At 41.5% G+C, this 19183-nt stretch overlaps 1 protein-coding gene across 2 annotated transcripts in view; it reads left to right on the forward strand.

Annotated features, from left to right (window-relative positions):
* USP38 (ubiquitin specific peptidase 38) overlaps positions 1 to 18501 on the forward strand; it is a 47418-nt gene extending 28917 nt beyond the window's left edge. For both annotated transcript variants that reach the window (XM_040331474.1, XM_040331465.1), the window contains exons 7-11: positions 8766 to 8959; positions 11766 to 11859; positions 11946 to 12052; positions 13249 to 14587; positions 17532 to 18501. In XM_040331474.1, coding sequence (XP_040187408.1) covers positions 8766 to 8959; positions 11766 to 11859; positions 11946 to 12052; positions 13249 to 14587; positions 17532 to 17693 — 1896 coding nt within the window. In that variant the 3' untranslated portion in view covers positions 17694 to 18501. The remainder of the gene's footprint in view (positions 1 to 8765; positions 8960 to 11765; positions 11860 to 11945; positions 12053 to 13248; positions 14588 to 17531) is intronic.
* The last annotated feature ends 682 nt before the right edge of the window (positions 18502 to 19183 follow it).

Here is a 19183-nt window from a genome sequence, read left to right on the forward strand (position 1 = left end):
TATATAGTTGTCTGGCCGGCAGGAGGTGGTTAAAACGAAAGTGGGCATCTCTGTTTAGTAATGCAAGTATATTCCTCTACAACTCTTGCATAGATATAGTACATAGTGCTTTAGATATAGGCAACCAAAACTAGCTGGTGTGTCACACAAAGATCTTTAATATTCATACATTAGACAGGCAGCTTTATATGACAGGGCAATCTAATAATATGGCTACCACTAGTATACAACAACTAATCATTAAAGTGCAGTACTGGAAATGGCTGATGTTTTTCTGTGGCCCTGCTCCTCATTGCTCACGGTCTACCTTATGTTCTCTCGTATGCTGTTTATATTACAAACACCTGCTGGGCAGAACCAACCATCAGAAGCCTGTAATTTTCATACAAAATTCAAGTGCCATGTAAGTCCGACAAAAGGTAAAAGTTGTTGCAGGTGACTCAAGGCAGGGCAATATAAGCCAGTAAGAGCCCTGGACTGCAACAGCTTACCTCCAAGTTTCCATTTCAACCTGTACACAATCACAAACTACGCAAGCATGGCAGTTAGCAGTGGGGCTGGCCTTTTAACCTGGCACTGCCCCTGGTGTTTAGATGACCTGTAAATAGTCTAGGAAATGTAGTGGCTAACTGAAAAGCAGCAGGTCGAGTAGGACATCCATGACAAGTGAAGGAAAATGGCAACCCATCAATATCGGAGCACATAATACAGCACATAGTTAAACCACACACAAAAAATTTGCTAATATAAATGGCTTGCTTAACACACATTACTGTGCAATAATAATGAAATGGAATGATAAAATTACAACATTAAGTCCTAAGTCAATTACTAGGACTTAATGTAATTAAATACAAAAATACGATTAGTAAAAATTGCATAATACGAAAAAAATTGAGTTTAATAATGAATATTTTATATATGTATATGAAAATATATGTATAAAAAAAGTAGCAAATCACAAATGGGGTCCAAAGGCGTTGCTCAAATCGGAGGGATAACATTTTATGCCAGCTCTTAGTGTGGCGTAATCTATAAGATATTGCCTCCAAAATGATATGGTAACTACTTCCATACTTGGCCAATTCTGGCATTTCTCTTCTACATGTAAAAATTATCATTTTTTTCCCTAGAAAATTACTGAGTACCCCCAAACATTATTTTATATATATATATATATATATATATATATATATATATATATATATATATATATATATATATATATATATATATATATATATATATATATATATATATATATAATATTTTTTGTTAGAGATCCTAAGGAATAAAATGGCGGTCATTGCTATTTTTTATTTCGCACAATATTTGTGCAGCAATTTTTCAAACGTGTTCTTAAAAACAAAAAATGTAAAGTTAGCCCAATTTTTTTGTATAATGTGAAAGATGATGTTACGCCGAGTACATGTCACGCTTAAACATGAAGGTCTTGCGCTAGAGTTATTGCTCTCACTCCAACGTTCGTGAGCGATACTTTTTTTTTTTTTTTTTTTTATTGTTTAATTTAAAAACATATATATTTCTTTTTTTTTTTTTTTTTTTTTTTTTTTAACCACCTCAGCTTAATTCCAATATACTAGAGACCGACTCATGTTCCGAAGCTTCTTACGTCTCTATTTACAGTTTGCATCATGTGTGGTATATACTCTATTCACTGTCTTTTTTTTTTTTTTTTTTTTTTTAAATATATTTGTATAAATATATTTAGATAATTACACCCCCCCTCCCTCCCCTCATGGCTCCCAGGAATCTCCTGCCCGTCCTGTGAAAAAACAGTACCATAGAATAAGTATTGAACAAAAGAGGTTGACCTCATTTATTCGGCCAAAGAAAAGGTAGAGATATGGAGAGGAGTAAGTCAAACACAGCTGGGGGAGATGCAGGGGGGGGAAGAAGTGCTATATCTTACTAAACAGAAATGCAAGAGGGAGCAGGGAATGGCGCCATCCCCACGGAGTCACACCCTTACTCTCTCCGCGTAGCTCCATGTTTTTTTATATTCCTTCCATTTTCCCCATTTCTCCCTATGTTCAGTACTCCTCTCCAGATATCCATCCCTTAGCTCCTCTAGTCTATATGTTTCCTCCACTGCATCTATCCAACTCCAAATATGTGGGCTTTCTGTCTCCTGCCACTTTTTAGGGATAAGTCTCTTGGCAGCGTTTAAAAGGTGAGGGAGTAGGGACTGCTTGTATTTTTTTACGCCTTCTTGGCTACAATGGAAGAGGACGGCCCATGGGTCTTTCTTGATCTCCTCTCCCGTTATAATCTTTATTTGGCTCAGTATTATGTCCCAATACGTTTGAATTTTAGGACAGTGCCACCATATATGGGCCATCGTTCCTCTTTCTAGGCAACCCCTCCAGCAGTCTGCGGTATAGCCTACTTTGAATTTATTTACCTTATCAGGGGTAATATACCAACCTGAAAGGCACTTATAATTTACTTCAGCTGTCCGTATATCTGTCGCGGAAGTATGAATTAATTTAGTAATCCTTGAAACAGTATTTGCCCCCCTCATAACCCCCAACTCTCTTTCCCATTTGTCTATAAAAGGTGCTTCCCCCTGAGATCCCAATTTAACCAGTAACCCGTACAATTTAGTGATGGTGCCCCTTGAATTTGTAGATTTACAAATTTTCTCCAGTGAAGTCAGCTCCGCCTCCGTCCGTAATGGACGGGGGAGGTGCCGCACAAAGTGAGTCAACTGGAGATAATGCCACCTATTCAGATTCCAACAATCCGTTTTGGCTTTCAAATCTCCATAGGTCATTATCTCTCCGTTTTTTATAATATCACCCAAGTGCACTGTGCTTCTCCTTATCCAATTCCCCCCTATTTTTTTTTCCCCGGGTGGGAAGTAGGGGTTTTCTTTTAAATTCATTAATGGGGAATTAAATTTCCCTTCTAATTGTGCCTGCGTCCTATCCCACATTCTTAAAGTGTCTCGTGTTATATCGTGTGTTCTGTGATCTAGTGCTCTGTATTGTGCAGGGATCCAAATAAGATTTTTCAGATTATTGTTTGTTAGCGCCTTCTCTATTTGTACCCACCTTTTGTCTGTCCTATCCCTCGCCCACTCTACCGCCCGCGATAGGACCGCCGCCTTGTAGTAACTTTTAATGTCCGGGACTCCCAGGCCGCCAAGTGGCTTACCCTGTTTTATTATGGAGAGGGATAGTCTGTGTTTTTTATTTTTCCACACATAATTTAGTTGAGGATTCTCAGAAACTGCTGAGGAAGAGCAATTGGGAGTAATAAGAATTTATAGAGGATCTTGGGGACTACCACCATCTTTAACATATTTATGCGTCCAAACCAAGATATGGGTTTATTTATCGTTTTTTTTAATTCGTTCTTGATCTCGTTTAATAAGGGGATATAGTTAATTTTGTACATCTTCTGTATTGTATTAGCAAGTTTTATTCCTAGGTACTTGAGTTCTTTGGTCCAAGGGTACGCGCATACTTCCTTAACCGAATTTATCTCTCTTTTATTTAAATTAATATTCAAGATCTCTGATTTGGTTACATTAATTTTAAAGTTGGAGATAGCGCCGTATTGTTGCAATACTCTGGTGAGGTTGGGGATAGATTTAACTGGGTTGGTTACGTAAAATAATATATCGTCGGCAAAGGCCGATAGTTTATGTTCCTCCCCTTCCACTCTCACTCCGTTGATATCCGAATCGTTGCGAATGGTGGCCAGCAACGGCTCTAAGGATAGAATAAAGAGGAGGGGGGATAGTGGACATCCCTGCCTTGTCCCGTTTTTCATCACAAAAGATTCTGATAGAGAGCCATTGATTTTTATTTGTGCGGTAGGGTGGTGATATAATGTTTTTATCCAGCTGGACATCCTACTTCCTATTCCCATCACGGTGAGGGTTTCCATCATGAGCCCCCAGTCTACCCTGTCAAATGCTTTTTCGGCATCGACTGACAGGAGTAGACCTGGGGGCTCATTCTGCCTTATGGTCTGGAGTAAAAGGATTGCCCTTAGGCTGTTATCTTTGCCCTCTCTGTTGGGGACAAAGCCTACCTGGTCGGGGTGCACCAATAAGTGCATAACCCCTTTCAGGCGGTCCGCCAGAATTTTTGCAAAGAATTTAATATCTGTATTTAACAGAGAAATAGGTCTGTATCCCGAACAGAGAGAGCTATCCTTGCCTTCCTTTAATATTATTGCGACCACTGCAGCTGTAGCTCCCCTGCTAGTTTCGAATTCCGTCCCCAGTCCGTTAAAATATTTACACAGCCTCGGTATCAGAATGTTACTAAATCTCTTGTAATAGAAGGTGGAAAACCCATCTGGCCCCGGACTCTTTCCACCCTTAGTGGAGTTTATGGCCCTTTTTATTTCTTCCTCAGTTATGGGGCGATCGATGGTAAGGCTTTCCATCTCCTCTAATCTAGGAAGTCCTGCATTATCAAGGAACGCACGTGTCTCAGTCTCCCTTTCCCCTTCCTGCCGTCTTGGGTGTTTTATGGTGTATAAGTCCTCATAATATTTTTTAAAAGTATCCGCAATCTCACTTGTTGCATAAACTAATTCCCCATTTTTACCCTTGACTTTCTCAATATAATTCCTGGCTTTCTTTTTTTGGGCCATTTTAGCTAAAAGTTTACTTGGTTTATTTCCCCATAAATATCTCTCTTTGGATATACAGTTTAGTTTAAACCTTGCTTCTTGGTCCATGATTTCTTTAAGTAAATCTCTTTTTAAAATTAGTTTGTGGTAAGTCTCTTTAAATCCCTGCGCTTTATGTTCGCGTTCTAAGGTCTCTATCTCTTTCCTCAGGGTAATAGTATTTCTTTTTCTCTCGTTTTTTTTTTTTGCGTCCTCAGCGATTAAAATCCCTCTAATGTACGCTTTGTGCGTCTCCCAAAGGGTTGCGCTAGTAATACCCTCTGTATCATTCCTGAGGAAAAATTGTTTTAATTCTGCCTCTACCCTGCTTCCCCCACCTTCCTCATGGATCAGGCCATCATCCAGGCGCCACATCGGCCGCTGACTCCTTTGTCTAGCTAAAGTAATTTTCATAGAGACCGGAGCGTGGTCTGATACAGTCATAATTCCAATTTCCGTCTCCATGATGGAGTCAATCAGCCTGTGGTCCGCTAGGATGTAGTCGATTCTAGAGTACGTCCCGTGGGGGGGGAGAAAAACGTGTAATTATGTTCTTTTGGGTGGTTAATTCGCCAAACATCCACTAGTTGACATTCCTGGAGCTTACGTTTAATTCTCTGCAGATGCCCACTCTCTGTCTCCCTCCCACGGGACGTACTATCATCGGTTGGGTTCAAAACAAAATTTAAATCACCCATCAGGATTATAAAACCCTCGGCAAAATTATTCAGTTTTCCCAGGGTTTTGTTTAAATATTGAGTTGGACGTACGTTTGGGGAGTAAATGTTAGCTAATGTGTACATAATATTATCGATTCTTAATTTAAGAAACAGGAATCTCCCTTCTGGATCCGACAACCTTGCCTCCAAGGCATACCCAAACCCTCTTATGAGCCCGATCGCTACTCCCCTTGCGCGTTTCGAGACGGAGTCGGCGTAGAACCAGGTAGGGTATGCCGAGGAGTAAAGCTTGATGTTTGTATCCAGAGTCAGGTGGGACTCCTGAATAAAGACTATATCCGCTCTAAGTTGTTCGATCTCTGCTAAGACCTTTAATCTTTTTCCTACTGAGTTTAATCCCTTTACATTATAGGATAGAAATTTTACCTCTGTCATTTCTGATAACTAGATCACCTCCTTTGACACAAAGGACTTTACAGGTAGATCCCGGGAGCCATGATCCCCTTCCCGCCCCCCTTTCCCTCCCTCCCCCCCTTCCCATGTCCCCCCCCCCCCCACCTAGGCCTATCCATCGCCTCTGAACCGTAGGGATCCTCGATCTCCCCTACCCGTCGGTTCTCATGGATGAGGTAGAGCCTCCAAAACATCCCTCCCTCCCATTTCCCCCCCCCGAGGTATTCTTCTGGGGGTTGATCTTACATGGGTAGGGTACGGACCTGGCCTCCTTACTCCCCTTCTCAATCTCAGTCCCCCCCCTCCCTCCTTCCCCCCTTACCCCCCCTTCCTCCTTAATCATCCTAACTCAACCTTCGTTACACCGCTTGTAGAGGCGGTCTGTAACAAATGAACTATTCATCCCATCCTGGGATCTCCAACACCGGCATGTCCAATTTGCGACAAAACCCTACCAAGTCCTCAGGAAATATCAACTTTGCAGAAATCCCTTCTTTACGGCCGATCAGACATGCCGGGAAACCCCATTGATACTTGATATTAAGCTGGCGCATCTGTTCCAGGAGAGGTTTAAGAGATCTTCTCCTGGCCAGAGTCTCCCAAGCCAAGTCCGCGAAGATCTGAATCTCAGTCCCGTCATAGCGTAGGGGGGCCTTTCTCCTGAGTTTTGTCCAGATCTCATCTTTGTCTTCGAAGTGTCTGAACCTCACAATAATGTCCCTAGGCCATCTACCTTCTCCCTCTCTCATCTTTCCTACACGATGTACACGTTCCATTTTGAGGGAGCCCTCCGTGCCGTTATCGAGGAGGGGGAGGAATAGGTCGTTAAGAATTTTTCTCAAGTCTTCCCCAAAAACATATATATTTCTACGTTTTCCCCATACATTTTTTTTTTTTCTTTAACCACTTGTCTTTCTCTTACAAGGAATGTAACCATTCCCTTCAATAGGAATAGGGCATGACAGGTCCTCTTTACAGCGAGATCTGGGGTCTAGAGGTCCCCAGGTCTCGCCTCTAGGCTGGAAAGATCATTACAAAAAACAATCTTGGCTTCCCAGCCAAAAAAAAGTTTACATCTGCCAGGCCGATGACGGACACCCTTTGCACCCTTTACAATCTGCTGCTTTTCTTCTACCTTTCCTAGATTGTTTATAGGTTGCTTGGATAACCAAGAAGTGGGTATAGCGAGGGGTACTGCCACATTATCAGCCTAGCCATGTTGCTGACTGATGAACTTGCGCCATTCAATTGTGTACAAGTTACTATGAAACCCCGATGTAAGCTATGGTGGGTTGCTGCTTTTATTGGCTGCTACTTGCAGCTTCTAAACACCCCTTCCTTTTCCGGGACTTTTATGGTGCTTGAATTTGTATGGAATTGCACACGTCCTACCGTTGGGTGCACACAGGCCAAATTTCAGCCGGTTTCTTTTTTTTTTTTTTTTTTTTCAGTCCACTGGGTTGAACAAAAAAAACCTTTTACATGTGTACCAGGGTTTATGGGTTGGTTCTGGCCAGCAATAGTTTCTAATGTAAGCATCACTAGGGATGAGGAAAAGGGATTGGGGCCCCAGAAACGCATCAGCCATTTCCAGCAGAAGGTTAACCCTCTTCTTGCGTGTTGCCTGATGGATGATTTTTAAATCCTGATACACACGTAATTTGGATCTATTTTGTATCCAATAAAAATAAGCTTTACAAGGCCACTGTTCTCTGTGATTATGGAAATGCTGATACATGGAAAAAAATGTTTTTATTAAAATGTTTGTGCACACGTGAGTTTTGGAATGCAAGTCACAGTCTTTAAGTTCAGGGCAGTTGGATATATAGTAAACAAGGGGAGAAGGATTTATTGCAAGCTATGTACAGCAGAACTTCAGTCATTTTTTTTTACTTTCAATCTATTAAATTTTCTGCCCTTGTTGTTTTAACTTTGCATAGTAACCTTCTTTTTTTTTTTTTTTCTGCCAGTAAATACCTTATACAGCCCACTTCCTGTTTCTTGTCTGGGGAAAAAAAGCCTGGGCTTATCACATCATGCACAGCTCTCTCTCACTCACGTGAGAGTTTGCCAGGAACGGAGGGAGGATGAGGGCCAATAAGAGCTGGGTAGAATCCAGGAAGTGAACAGACGGCAGCTTCAGTTGCCCACAGTTCAAATGGATGCAGCCAGACTTGGTGGAGGGAGATTTCTGCAGCATATTTAGCAAGTACAGAATCAGTTTATATAAAATAATATGCAAAGTGGTTAGAGGCAAGCTTCAGAATGACAAATATGTTTTTATTACAGATTATGTAAGCAGACTGCAGTTTGTAAATCTTCGTGTTTTTTTCACCTTAATGCATCCTATGCATTAAGGTGAAAAAACACCTTGCAGTCACCAGCCCCCCCCCCCCCCCCCCCCCCCCCCCCCCCCGAGCCCCTGTTTTTACTTACCTGAGTCCCGGATTTTCATGGGCGCGATCCCGCGTTGCTTTCCCCAGGTCTTGTCAGCTCTTCATTGGATAGATTGATAGCAGCGCAACCATTGCTCCCGCTGCTGTCAATTAATTCCAATGATGCAGCTGCCGGGGGGCAGGGCAGAGTCATACAATCTGCGGCTATGGATGCCGATTTTTATGGCACGGGAGCGCACCCGTAAGCTAACCCCCTCGGGAGAGAGCTTCCCAGAGGGGGTTAGCTCTTGCGGGAGGGGCCACAGTGGGACCCCAGAAGAAGACGATCGCGGCCACTCTGTGCAAAACGAACTGCACAGTGGCAAGTATGATGTTATTATTTTTTTTATTTATTTTTTTTAAATAACAAAGCTTTAGTACCACTTTAAGGATTTTTTTTTTTGCATGTTATTAAAAGTTAAAGGGTTTTATTTCTACACGTGACTGTAACATGGGGCAATTCCATGATTTTTTGAAGCATTTTCTAAAGTGAAATGCACATCAGTTGACTGCATGTCTTTTTTTGTTCTTTTTATACATTCAGGACTTGCCAAAGCCCCCTGAAGAGAAAGTAAAACTCATATTAAACCAAAGTGCCTGGACATCCCAATCCAATGCTTTGGCATCATGTCTACCCAGGCTATCGGGGAAATCCGAAACTGGAAAAACTGGTCTCATTAATCTAGGGAATACCTGTTATATGAATAGTGTACTACAAGCACTTTTTATGGCTACAGAGTAAGTGCCATCATGTTTATTTTACATATTGTACACTTATACAGCGGGTAAAATAAGTATTGAATGTGTCACCATTTTTCTAGGTAAATTATTTCTAAAGGTGCTTTTGACATGACATTTTTTACCACATGTCAGTAACAACCCATGCAATCCATACATACAAAGAAACTAAAACAAATCAGTTCAGAAATGAAGTTATGTTTAATAAAATTGAATGACACAGGGAAAAAGTATTGAATACACAAAGGAAGGTGGAAAAGGGCAGAGAAAGCCAAGACACCCGCTTAAATTCATCAGTAATTGGAAACCAATCCTGCCCATTGTCCGTGAAAATAAAGATCAGCTGGTTCAATCTCAACTGATGGCCTTCAAAAAGGTTTCACACAATAAACCTCTCTTGATAGGTAAAAGCAAAAAGCTGTTTCAAGACTTTCTCAGCTTTTATTGTTGCAAAACATACTCATGGCATTGGTTACAGAAGGATTTCTGAATGTTCCAGTGAGCACTGTTGGGGCCATAATCCGGAAGTGGAAAGACCATAATTTCTCCATAAACTGGCCACAACCAGGTGCTCCTCTGAAGATTTCTGGAAGAGGAGTGAAAAGAATTATCAGAAGAGTTGTCCAAGAGCCAAGGACAACTTGTGGAGAGCTTCAGAAAGACCTGGAATTGGCAGGTACAATTGTTTCAAAGAAAACAATAAGTAATGCACTCAACTGCCGTGGCCTGTATGCATGCTCACAACGCAAAACTCCATTGCTAAAGAAAAAGCATGTTGAAGCTTGCTGCACAACATTAAGGCAAGCCTGTGAAATACTGGGAGAATAGTCTGGTCAGATGAGAACAAAAACTGAACTGTATGGGTGCCATAATACACACCATGTATGGATGTCAAATGGCACTGCACATCACCCCAAAAACACCATACCAACAGAAAAATTTGGAGCTGGGAACACTATGGTGGGGCGTTGTTTTTCAGCATACGGTACTGGCAAACGTCATATCATTAAAGGATGAATGGAAAAATGTTCCAAGACATTCTTGATAAAAATCTGCTGCCATCTACCAGGATGATGAAGATGAAACGAGGGTGGACATTTCAGATTTCAGCAAAACCATGATCCCAAACGCAAAGCCAAGGAAACTTGGTTTCAAAGAGAAAATAAAGCTGCTAGAATAGCCCAGCCAATCACCTGACTTGAATACAATATAAAATCTATTAAAAGAACTTTAGATCAGAGTTCATAGAAGAGGCCCATGGAACCTTCAAGATTTGAAGACTCTGTGGAACGATGGGCCAAAATCACACCTGAGTAATGCATGCGATTATTTTCTCCATACAGGGGGGCCTTGAAGCTGTCATTGCCAACAAAGGATTTTGTACGAAGTATTAAATACATTTCAGTTCAGTTTCAGTTTAATACTTTTTCCCTGTATCATTCCATTTTATTATACATAGCTTAATTTCTGAACATATTTGTTTTGGTTTCTTTGTATGTATGAATTTCATGGGTTGTTACTGGCACGTGGTGAACATTTTTCATCAATAGCACCTTTTAGAGCCGGTTCACACTGGGGCGGCGCGACTTCGGGGGCGACTCGGCCAGGCGACCTGAAGACGACTTCTAAGGCGGCTTGCAAAATGACTTCTATATGGAAGTCAATGCAAATCGCCCCGAAGTCGTACAAGAACCCTTTTCTAAGTCGGAGCGGTTCTATTCACTACAATGGGACGCGACTTGTCAGGCGGCTGAGTCGCCTGACGAGTCGCCCCAGTGTGAACCGGGTCTTAGAAATATATTTACCTGGAAAAGTGACGTGTTTAATACTTATTTTAATCCCTGCTGTACACATATACAGCACTGTGCACAATTTTTAGGCAGGTGTGTAAAAATGCTGTAAATTTAAGAATGCTTTCAGAAATAGAAGTGTGAATAGTTTTATTTTTTATCAGTTAACAAAATAGAAAGTAAATGAACAGAAGAGAAATCCAAATCAAATCAAATCAATATTTGGTGTGACCACCCTTTGCCTTCAAAACAGCATCAATTCTTCTTGGTACACTTGCACAGTTTTTGAAGGAACTTGGCAGGTAGGTTGTTCCTAACATTTTGGAGAAATAACTGTGGATGTAGGCTGCCCTAAATCCTTCTATCTCTTCATATAATCCCAGACAGACGTGATGTTGAGATCAGGGCCCTGTGGGGGTCAAACCATAATTTCCAGGAGTCCTTGTTCTTTACACTAAAGATAGTTCTTAATGACATTTGCTGTATGTTTTGGGGTAGTTATCCTGCTGTAGAATAAATTTGGGGCCAATTGCACACCTCCCTGATGGTATGGCATGATGTATAAGTATCTGCCTTTTTTTTCTCAGCTTGGAGGACACTATTGATCCTGACCAAATGTCTGCACCCCGATTCCTATGTTTTTGTGCATAGGACATGGGGGGGGGGGGGGGGTGACTCAACGGGTAAATTTCGCTCATTAAACAATTTCAGTGCAAAGCAAGAAAAGATGATTGCATGGGGGTTTTATTCTTTATGTAAAGGGGTATTTTAGGGAGATGCTCTTTTCCCATGCAGGACAAAGTGACATGATCTCCTCATAACAGAGTAATGAATCTTCCCAATAGCAGACGGCAGGAAAAACATGACAGGGTGTAATTCCCCCCCCCCCCATGCCAATCAAAGAAAAGCTATGCCTAGTAATACACTAAATCCTCAGTAAAGTTTGATCAAATGTAACTGATTTTATTGGATGATGATGATAATGGCTTGATTTTGTAATATACATTTATATTTAGTTTCAGGAGGCATGTGTTGTCACTGAATTTGAATGGGTGCAATTTACTAATGAAAAAACTGCAACATCTCTTTGCTTTTTTGGCACACACTCAGGTAACCTTTTATCATTCTATACCTTGACCATTACCTTTTATCAGTCATGACTAAGAAGAAAAATCTAACTATTTCTCTTTGTGCAGAGGGAAGCTTATGCTCCTCAGATTTTCTTTGAGTCTTCTAGGCCACCTTGGTTCACACCACGATCCCAGCAAGACTGCTCAGAGTACCTCCGCTTTCTATTAGACAGGTAGTTTAATTTACTTCCTGTTTTTTGTTTTTTTTACTGTTCATATATAGCTTATGGCAAGAAAACACTATGCTTCTATCATTTTTGTTTTCAAATTCATAAGTGCGCTCACTAACTGTTTAAAAATAAAAGTTGTTTCTAGCACATGCTGGAATTTATTTATTTTTTTGGCATGAAACTTTTTATATGCCTCTTTTAAGTCAAAATAACATTACAAATGGACTGTGGATTCTTCTGGCCTTTTAGATGGGTATTGCAAGGGGTGGGGTTTGGAGACTGAATGGAGGTGGGCGGGTGAGGGTGGTGGCCATTGGTTTGAATAGGGAGGTGGAGGAGGAATGGGCCAGGAGCCATGACCCTCTGATGTGGAGTTTCGGTGATCTGAGGTTAGTGACCGGGATCATTTTGAGACATGTGGAGGGGTTGGGGAGCCATGCTATCATATCTGCATTTAAAACCAAAATAAAGTGGGAACTGTATGATTAGTTGGCAGATAGCACACAATGACTATACAACCAACTACCCAGGGCCCTCTCCTCCTCCCCCAACCACCTTGTGGCCCTCCTCTTTCTCCTCCAAACACCTAGGGGCCCTTTCCTTTTCCCTTAGCCACCCAGGGGCCCTTTCCTTTTCCCTTAGCCACCCAGGGGCCCTCTCCTTTTCCCTTAGCCACCCAGGGGCCCTCTCCTTCTCCCTTAGCCACCCAGGGTGGAGATCTCCTTCCGGGAGATGGTGTACTATGCAGTGTGCACTCATCAGCCATTGTCCCTGGATCAGAGCTAGCAGAATCCTGATCACTGGGACTAGCGTGTCGGCCCTCACAGGCCACGACTCCCATGTGCGCACAGCGTGGCTCCTCACGGCCATTATGATAAATGTGACAAGGGGGAGGAGCCGCGATGACGTCGGTGCACATCGCGGTTCAGAATCAAGCAAGGTCGAATTGCAATGCATTGATGCGCCGATTATATTCAGCACCCTTAATGCAATGCATACTAGCACATTATGCCATTGCCTTGCATGTTCTTGGGTGTTTTTTCTTTTGCCGTATTCACAGTTTGCATCCGCTTTAACTTCATATCTGTCAATCAAACGGTAATAGTAGAGTTGTTTAAAGATTTTGGAATGGTCATACAGTTCACTAATGATGTCTGTAATTGGTAAAACGGTATATTAATTTATATCTTTATTTATAGACTACATGAAGAAGAGAAATCCTTCAGAGCTCTGTCGTCCTCAATGCCTGCTGCTGATCAAATGGTTACTGATGGTGGTTTGCAATCATCACAATCTGGCGGGACAGACACCCTTCCTCGAGTGCAGAACACTGGGTGGGGTCTTGAAGAGAAGACTTTAATAGAGGGTATGTTTGGAGGGAAGCTACAAACTACCATTTGCTGCCTGAACTGTAGAAGCACTTCTCAGAAGATGGAAGCCTTCACTGACCTTTCTCTGGCCTTTTGTCCATCATCTGATAAACCTGTCCAAAGTATGATCTGCTCCCCGAAAGAGAAAGATGATGATGATTGCATAGAAATAGATGATGCACCATCTGGCGAAGAGCAGAGAGTTTTTGTTCTTTCTGCACAAGATGATTGTGGAAAGTCCACTGAACTACAGTCTGCTGTCAGCGGTCTTCAGTCCAGTAGTAATAACACCACTGTGGATGCACCAGCATGTGATGACGCATTGTCATCTAACAGTGACCTGTGTAGAAAGACTGATAAGGATGAAACACTTTCTGTTACGGACTTGTTGAACTATTTCCTAGCACCAGAGATACTTGATGGAGAAAATCAATATCATTGTGAAAAATGTGCTTCCCTCCAGAACGCTGAAAAGACTATGCATATAATAGAAGAACCAGAATACCTCATTTTAACTCTGTTAAGGTTTTCATATGACCCTAAATGTCACGTGAGACGGAAAATCCTGGATAATGTGTCCATTCCACTGGCACTTGAATTGCCAGTTGAAAGGTCTACCTCAGTGGCTTGTTCTGAAGATAGAACTCAAGATGCAGATGTTACTGATGTCAGTGAGAACCTGGCTAAAAAGCTGAAACCATCTGGTATTGAAGATCTATGCTGCACAAAGCTTGTCCCTTATGTTCTTAGCTCCATTGTGGTCCATTCTGGTACCTCATCAGAAAGCGGCCATTACTATTCATATGCAAGAAATGTCACCAGTACATCACGCTATCTCTGCCATGAGAAACCTTACCAAGGTCCTTTAGTGAGCAAAGACACCTCAAACTCGGTTGTTGAAAATGACACTGCATGTAATGACATGTCTAAAGAATGGTTTCTGTTTAATGATAGTCGAGTGACATTTACTTCATTTCAGTCTGTTTTAAATATCACCAATCGGTTTCCAAAAGACACAGCTTATGTGCTGTTATATAAAAAGCACAGTTGTAGTGATACCAGTAATGTGCATCCTAGTGCAGTAAACGGACTTTGGGTAAATGGGGAACCACCACTTCAGAAGGAGCTGATGGATGCCATTACCAAGGACAATAAGCTCTACTTACAGGTACAATTACATCTAGTCTTCTGGTTGTTTTTACCTTGCATGCCTGCCCAGCAATTCAAAGAAATTATTCTAAACCCTGTTGCTTGTATCTAAGCCAAAACTTGTCTTATGTTTTAAATGGACAGGAGCAGAGTTGGAACATCTGGCATATTTGTCTGTGCGCTTGTTTGAGTCGCCCTTTCTTGTCCTGGGACCATTATCGCTAGAACTGTGAGGGAAAGCCTAATATTTAAGGTGGTTACTAAAACGTAATTGAGGGGGAAAGTAGAATTCTAACTAAATCCTAGCTAGTATTGGAAATGCTCCCTCCCTTCTCCCAGCACTTATCTGAGTAAAAAAGATGCAGTCGTTGTCGGGTGTCCCTATTCATTTCCCTGTGACCGGAAAATCTGTATGTATAAACTTCTTTTTTTTTTTTTCTTTTTTTTTTTTAAGTATAGATGTTGGGAAATGGCAGGGAGCATCTGTAAGACTAGTCAGGCTTTAGTTGGAATTCTACTTTAATTATGTCCGTAGTTTACATGGTTAGGGACTCAAGTGGTTAATCCATGTACATGGCGGCAGTCATATTTGTTCCATTAAATACTCCAGCTCTGCTTCCTGCTTTGCAGTTGTTATTCACCGTAATTGCACTGAGAAATCTGTTATTACACTAAATACAGAAGGAAGAACATTTACAGCAGGTTTGTGCTTTGCCAGTTTAAAGTGGTTGTAAACCCATATTGACAGAAATAAATAAAACACAGGCAAGACAAAGACATAATGAGCTAGTATGCATAGCATACTAGCACATTATGTAATACTTACCTGAGATTGAAGCCCTCGCTGCAGTTCCCATACACAGCACCTGGGGCACCGACATCACTCCCGGAGCTACTTCTGGGTATAGTGGGGTCCGGCACTGTGATTGGCTGGAACCACGATGACGTCACTCCCGCGCATTGGTGTGGAAGCCGCCGGTAACGGCACAGTCCAACAAGCAACGGCACGATGTACCATTGCTTCAGTGCGCATGTGCTGATGACTTTGGCACATGCAGATACATGGGATATCTCCTAAACCGTTCAGGTTTAGGAGATATCCAGGGTAGCTACAGGTAAGCCTTCATATAGGCTTATCTATAGCAAAGAGTGTGTTTTAAGGGTTTACAACCACTTTAAGGCAAAGCAAAATGTATGCTTTAACCATTTGTCAACTGCTATATGTCGGCAGAATGGCAGCGGTAGGCAAATGGGCGTACCTGTACGTTCGCTTCAAGAAAATGTGTCCTGCAATCGGATCACAGAGAGGCAGAACAGGGGGATGCCTGTGTAAACAAGGCATTTCCCTCTTTTGCCTTGTGACAGGACACTGATCGTCTGCGGGAGCAGCGATCAGTGTCGTGTCACAGTAAGCCCAGCCCCCACACAGTTAGAATTGTTCCCTATGACACACTTAACCCCTTCCTCGCCCTTTAGTGGTTAACCCCTTCTCTGCCAGTATCATTTACACAGTAATCAGTGCATTTTTATAGCACTAATTGTGGTATAAATGACAATGGTCCCAAAATAGCGCCAAAAGTGTCCGATGTGTCTGCCATAATGTCTCAGTCACGATAAAAATTGCTGATCGCCACCATAACTAGTAAAAAAATAATTAATAATAAAAATGCCATAAAACGACCACCTGTTTTGTAGACGCTATAACTTTTGCGCAAACCAATCAATTTACGCGTATTGCGATTATTTTCTTACCGAAAATATGTAGAAGTATACATATCGGCCTAAACTGAGAGTTTTTTTATATATTTTTGGGGGCTATTTATTACGCCAAAAGGTAAAAATTATTGCTTTTTTTTTTTTTTTTTTTTTTCAAAATTGTTGCTCTTCTTTTGTTAATAGCGCAAACAAATAAAATCGCAGAGGTGATCAAATACCACCAAAAGAAAGCTCTATGTGTGGGGGGGGCATCAATTTTGTTTGGGTGCAACGTCGCACGACCGTGCAATTGTCAAAGCGACACAGTGCCGAATCGCAAAAAAATGGGCCGGTCATTGGGCAGCCAAATCCTCTGGGCTGAAATGGTTAATGTAGATGTTTAGCCAAAACCTTTTTTTCTTTAGAGCAGAGGTTGGCAACCCATCAATTGTCGACCGCCAGCAGGCAGTTTTCAAATCCCCGCTCTGCCGATGCTCTAGTGCTATTCTTCATCATCATCCCCCCAGGTGGCAGAGGCTCAGACATCTTATTACCTGAGCTCTCAAGCCGGGAAGCAGTCAAAGTGAGTCCTAGGTAGTGGAGCCATTCCCCGCCCCACAGCTTCATGTGCAAGAGGCGTGCTGCAAGGCAGGCAATGCCTCTGCCACCTAGGGTTTGCTGTTGGATTTGACAGGACTCGGGCAAGTTTGGGCTCTTGTCTCTGTGTGTGGCAGTGTGCTGATCCCCCGCCAGCCCTCCTCTCCAGTTCGGCAGGACATGATGTGGGGATAAATCTAAAAAACTAGTAACTATAATGTCCATTATACTGCATCAAAAGACACTTGGATGAGTCCAAAGTGGAAAAAAAATATTTTCAAACGGTGCAAGATAAGTAAATAATAAGACTTCCAGCCAAAGACTCAGATTCAGCAGAGAAACAAATTCACCATCAAATGTGAAGGTAATGGGGTACTCTTACCAAATAGTGAATGGTGTGGGCTGATGGGGTCTTTAGCACCTTTGCACTGGCTCTGCTTGCTTCCCTATAGGCTTAAATGGGACTGTTCACTTAGGAACTCAAGTCTTGATATATGACCCCATTTAAATCTACCCAGCACAGAACATGGCTGTGAATTAGGTTAGTGCAGTTCAATATTCGAAAATATTACAAAGAGTTTTCTAAGGGCCATTTAGGTGGTTTGCATATATAAAGATGTATATTCATTAATGAAGGCTCCCTTTTAATAGTAATTTGTCTGTTTGCACAGGAACAGGAACTTAATGCCCGTGCGCGGGCTCTACAAGCAGCATCTGCTTCCTGCTCGTTCAGACCCAATGGATTTGATGACAATGACCCTCCTGGAAGTTGCGGGCCAAGTGGCGGTGGTGGAGATGGAGGTTTCAGCACCATCAGCAGACTTGTCTTTTAAAATAAAAATAAAAATCTAAGTAGTGTCCAATATGCACTGATGACTAAACCACACTGGACATTGACTTTGTAGGCCAATCTTCTCACTTCTGCAAAGTGTTGACATATCACATTCTCCTTCAAACAACAATATAATTAATAGGCAGCTTATAATTTATATTTGCAGAGATGTGTGTGATTTGATGCACACCAACATTTTTTTTCCCATAATGCCTTGAACTGGTTAAGCAAAGATAAATGTATATAGTGGTGCTTCAATGTAAGAACTGGAGTAACATACACAGATGGTTTTTGTTCCCCATACAGCAATTTATCCAGAGATAGTATTGTATTATATATGGAACATATGGTTTTGTGTTCCATTTTTCAAACGTATTGAAAGCTTTATGGTGCAACCTATGCGGAAAGCAATAACCGTCTCTATTGTATTCTAGTTCAGGGTCATTTTTTTTTTTCCCCCACTAAAGCTTCATTATAAGCATCAGAGGATGTATGTATATAATCTGTGACATCACTTTTTAAAAAGATTGCATGAAATTCTACAGTTTTTAACCAGAAAAAAAATGCTAACTTTATAGTATTTCTAAGTTGTCTCAGAATAAAAAAAAAATCAATTTCAGGGATTACATCTGCCATGTATAAATGAGGGAAAATTATGTATGTGCCTTGCAGTCCTGTAAATGAGATCCCTTTGGATTGTAGAGTGTAATATGTATTCTACATTGTCAATATTAAGAGTTGCATCTTGAACTTATTTTATTGCCAGAGAAAAAAAAACAGTGGTTCCATAAATTGCTTTAATGAGTCAATATTCGTTTTTTTTGTGGTCTTTTTATGTATTGTGTTGGCATTGCTCAGCAGAATTAAGACTGTTGTGTAAAAGTCTCTAAACCCAAAAAAAATTAATATATTGCAGCTTGCCAGTTGTTAGATGGCTGCATTTGATTCTCTTTCAGGCTAAGAACATTTCTTGCGATTACAGAAAAATATTGGTTCTTACCACTTCCACTTCCAACTTCATTACTTTGGCATTATTTACTGTGATTATGGCTGCCCTAACCTTAGTATGTTTTTATACAGCAGGCGATCTTTTTTCAGATAAAAGTGGTCCCGGCGGCGGATTCCCCATAGGATCACTTTTATGGGCAGCAGGAGAGTTAAAACCCCTCCCTCGTCACTTTCCCCGCTTACCGGAGATGTCGGTAAAAAGAAAAAATCCAATGTGCTGGAGGAATGGACAGGAAGTCACGTGAGAGCAAGATGGCCCCCACTTGACTCTATGCCCTTGGAGGACCAGAGCGATGTCGATCGTCACTTCCGCCCTCTGACCTTAATGGCCCTGTGTGTGCGTGTGTGTTTTAATGGAAAATTACTATTTACATTCCTTTTAATAGGAATAACGGTGACATTTTTTTTTAATGGGACAGTGTAATAAAGTGAAATGAGAAAATTTGATCGCCCTGTCCCTCCGAGCTTGCGTGCAGAAGTGAA

Source organism: Rana temporaria, chromosome 1 (genome assembly GCF_905171775.1).
Source record: "Rana temporaria chromosome 1, aRanTem1.1, whole genome shotgun sequence".
NCBI lineage: Eukaryota > Metazoa > Chordata > Amphibia > Anura > Ranidae > Rana > Rana temporaria.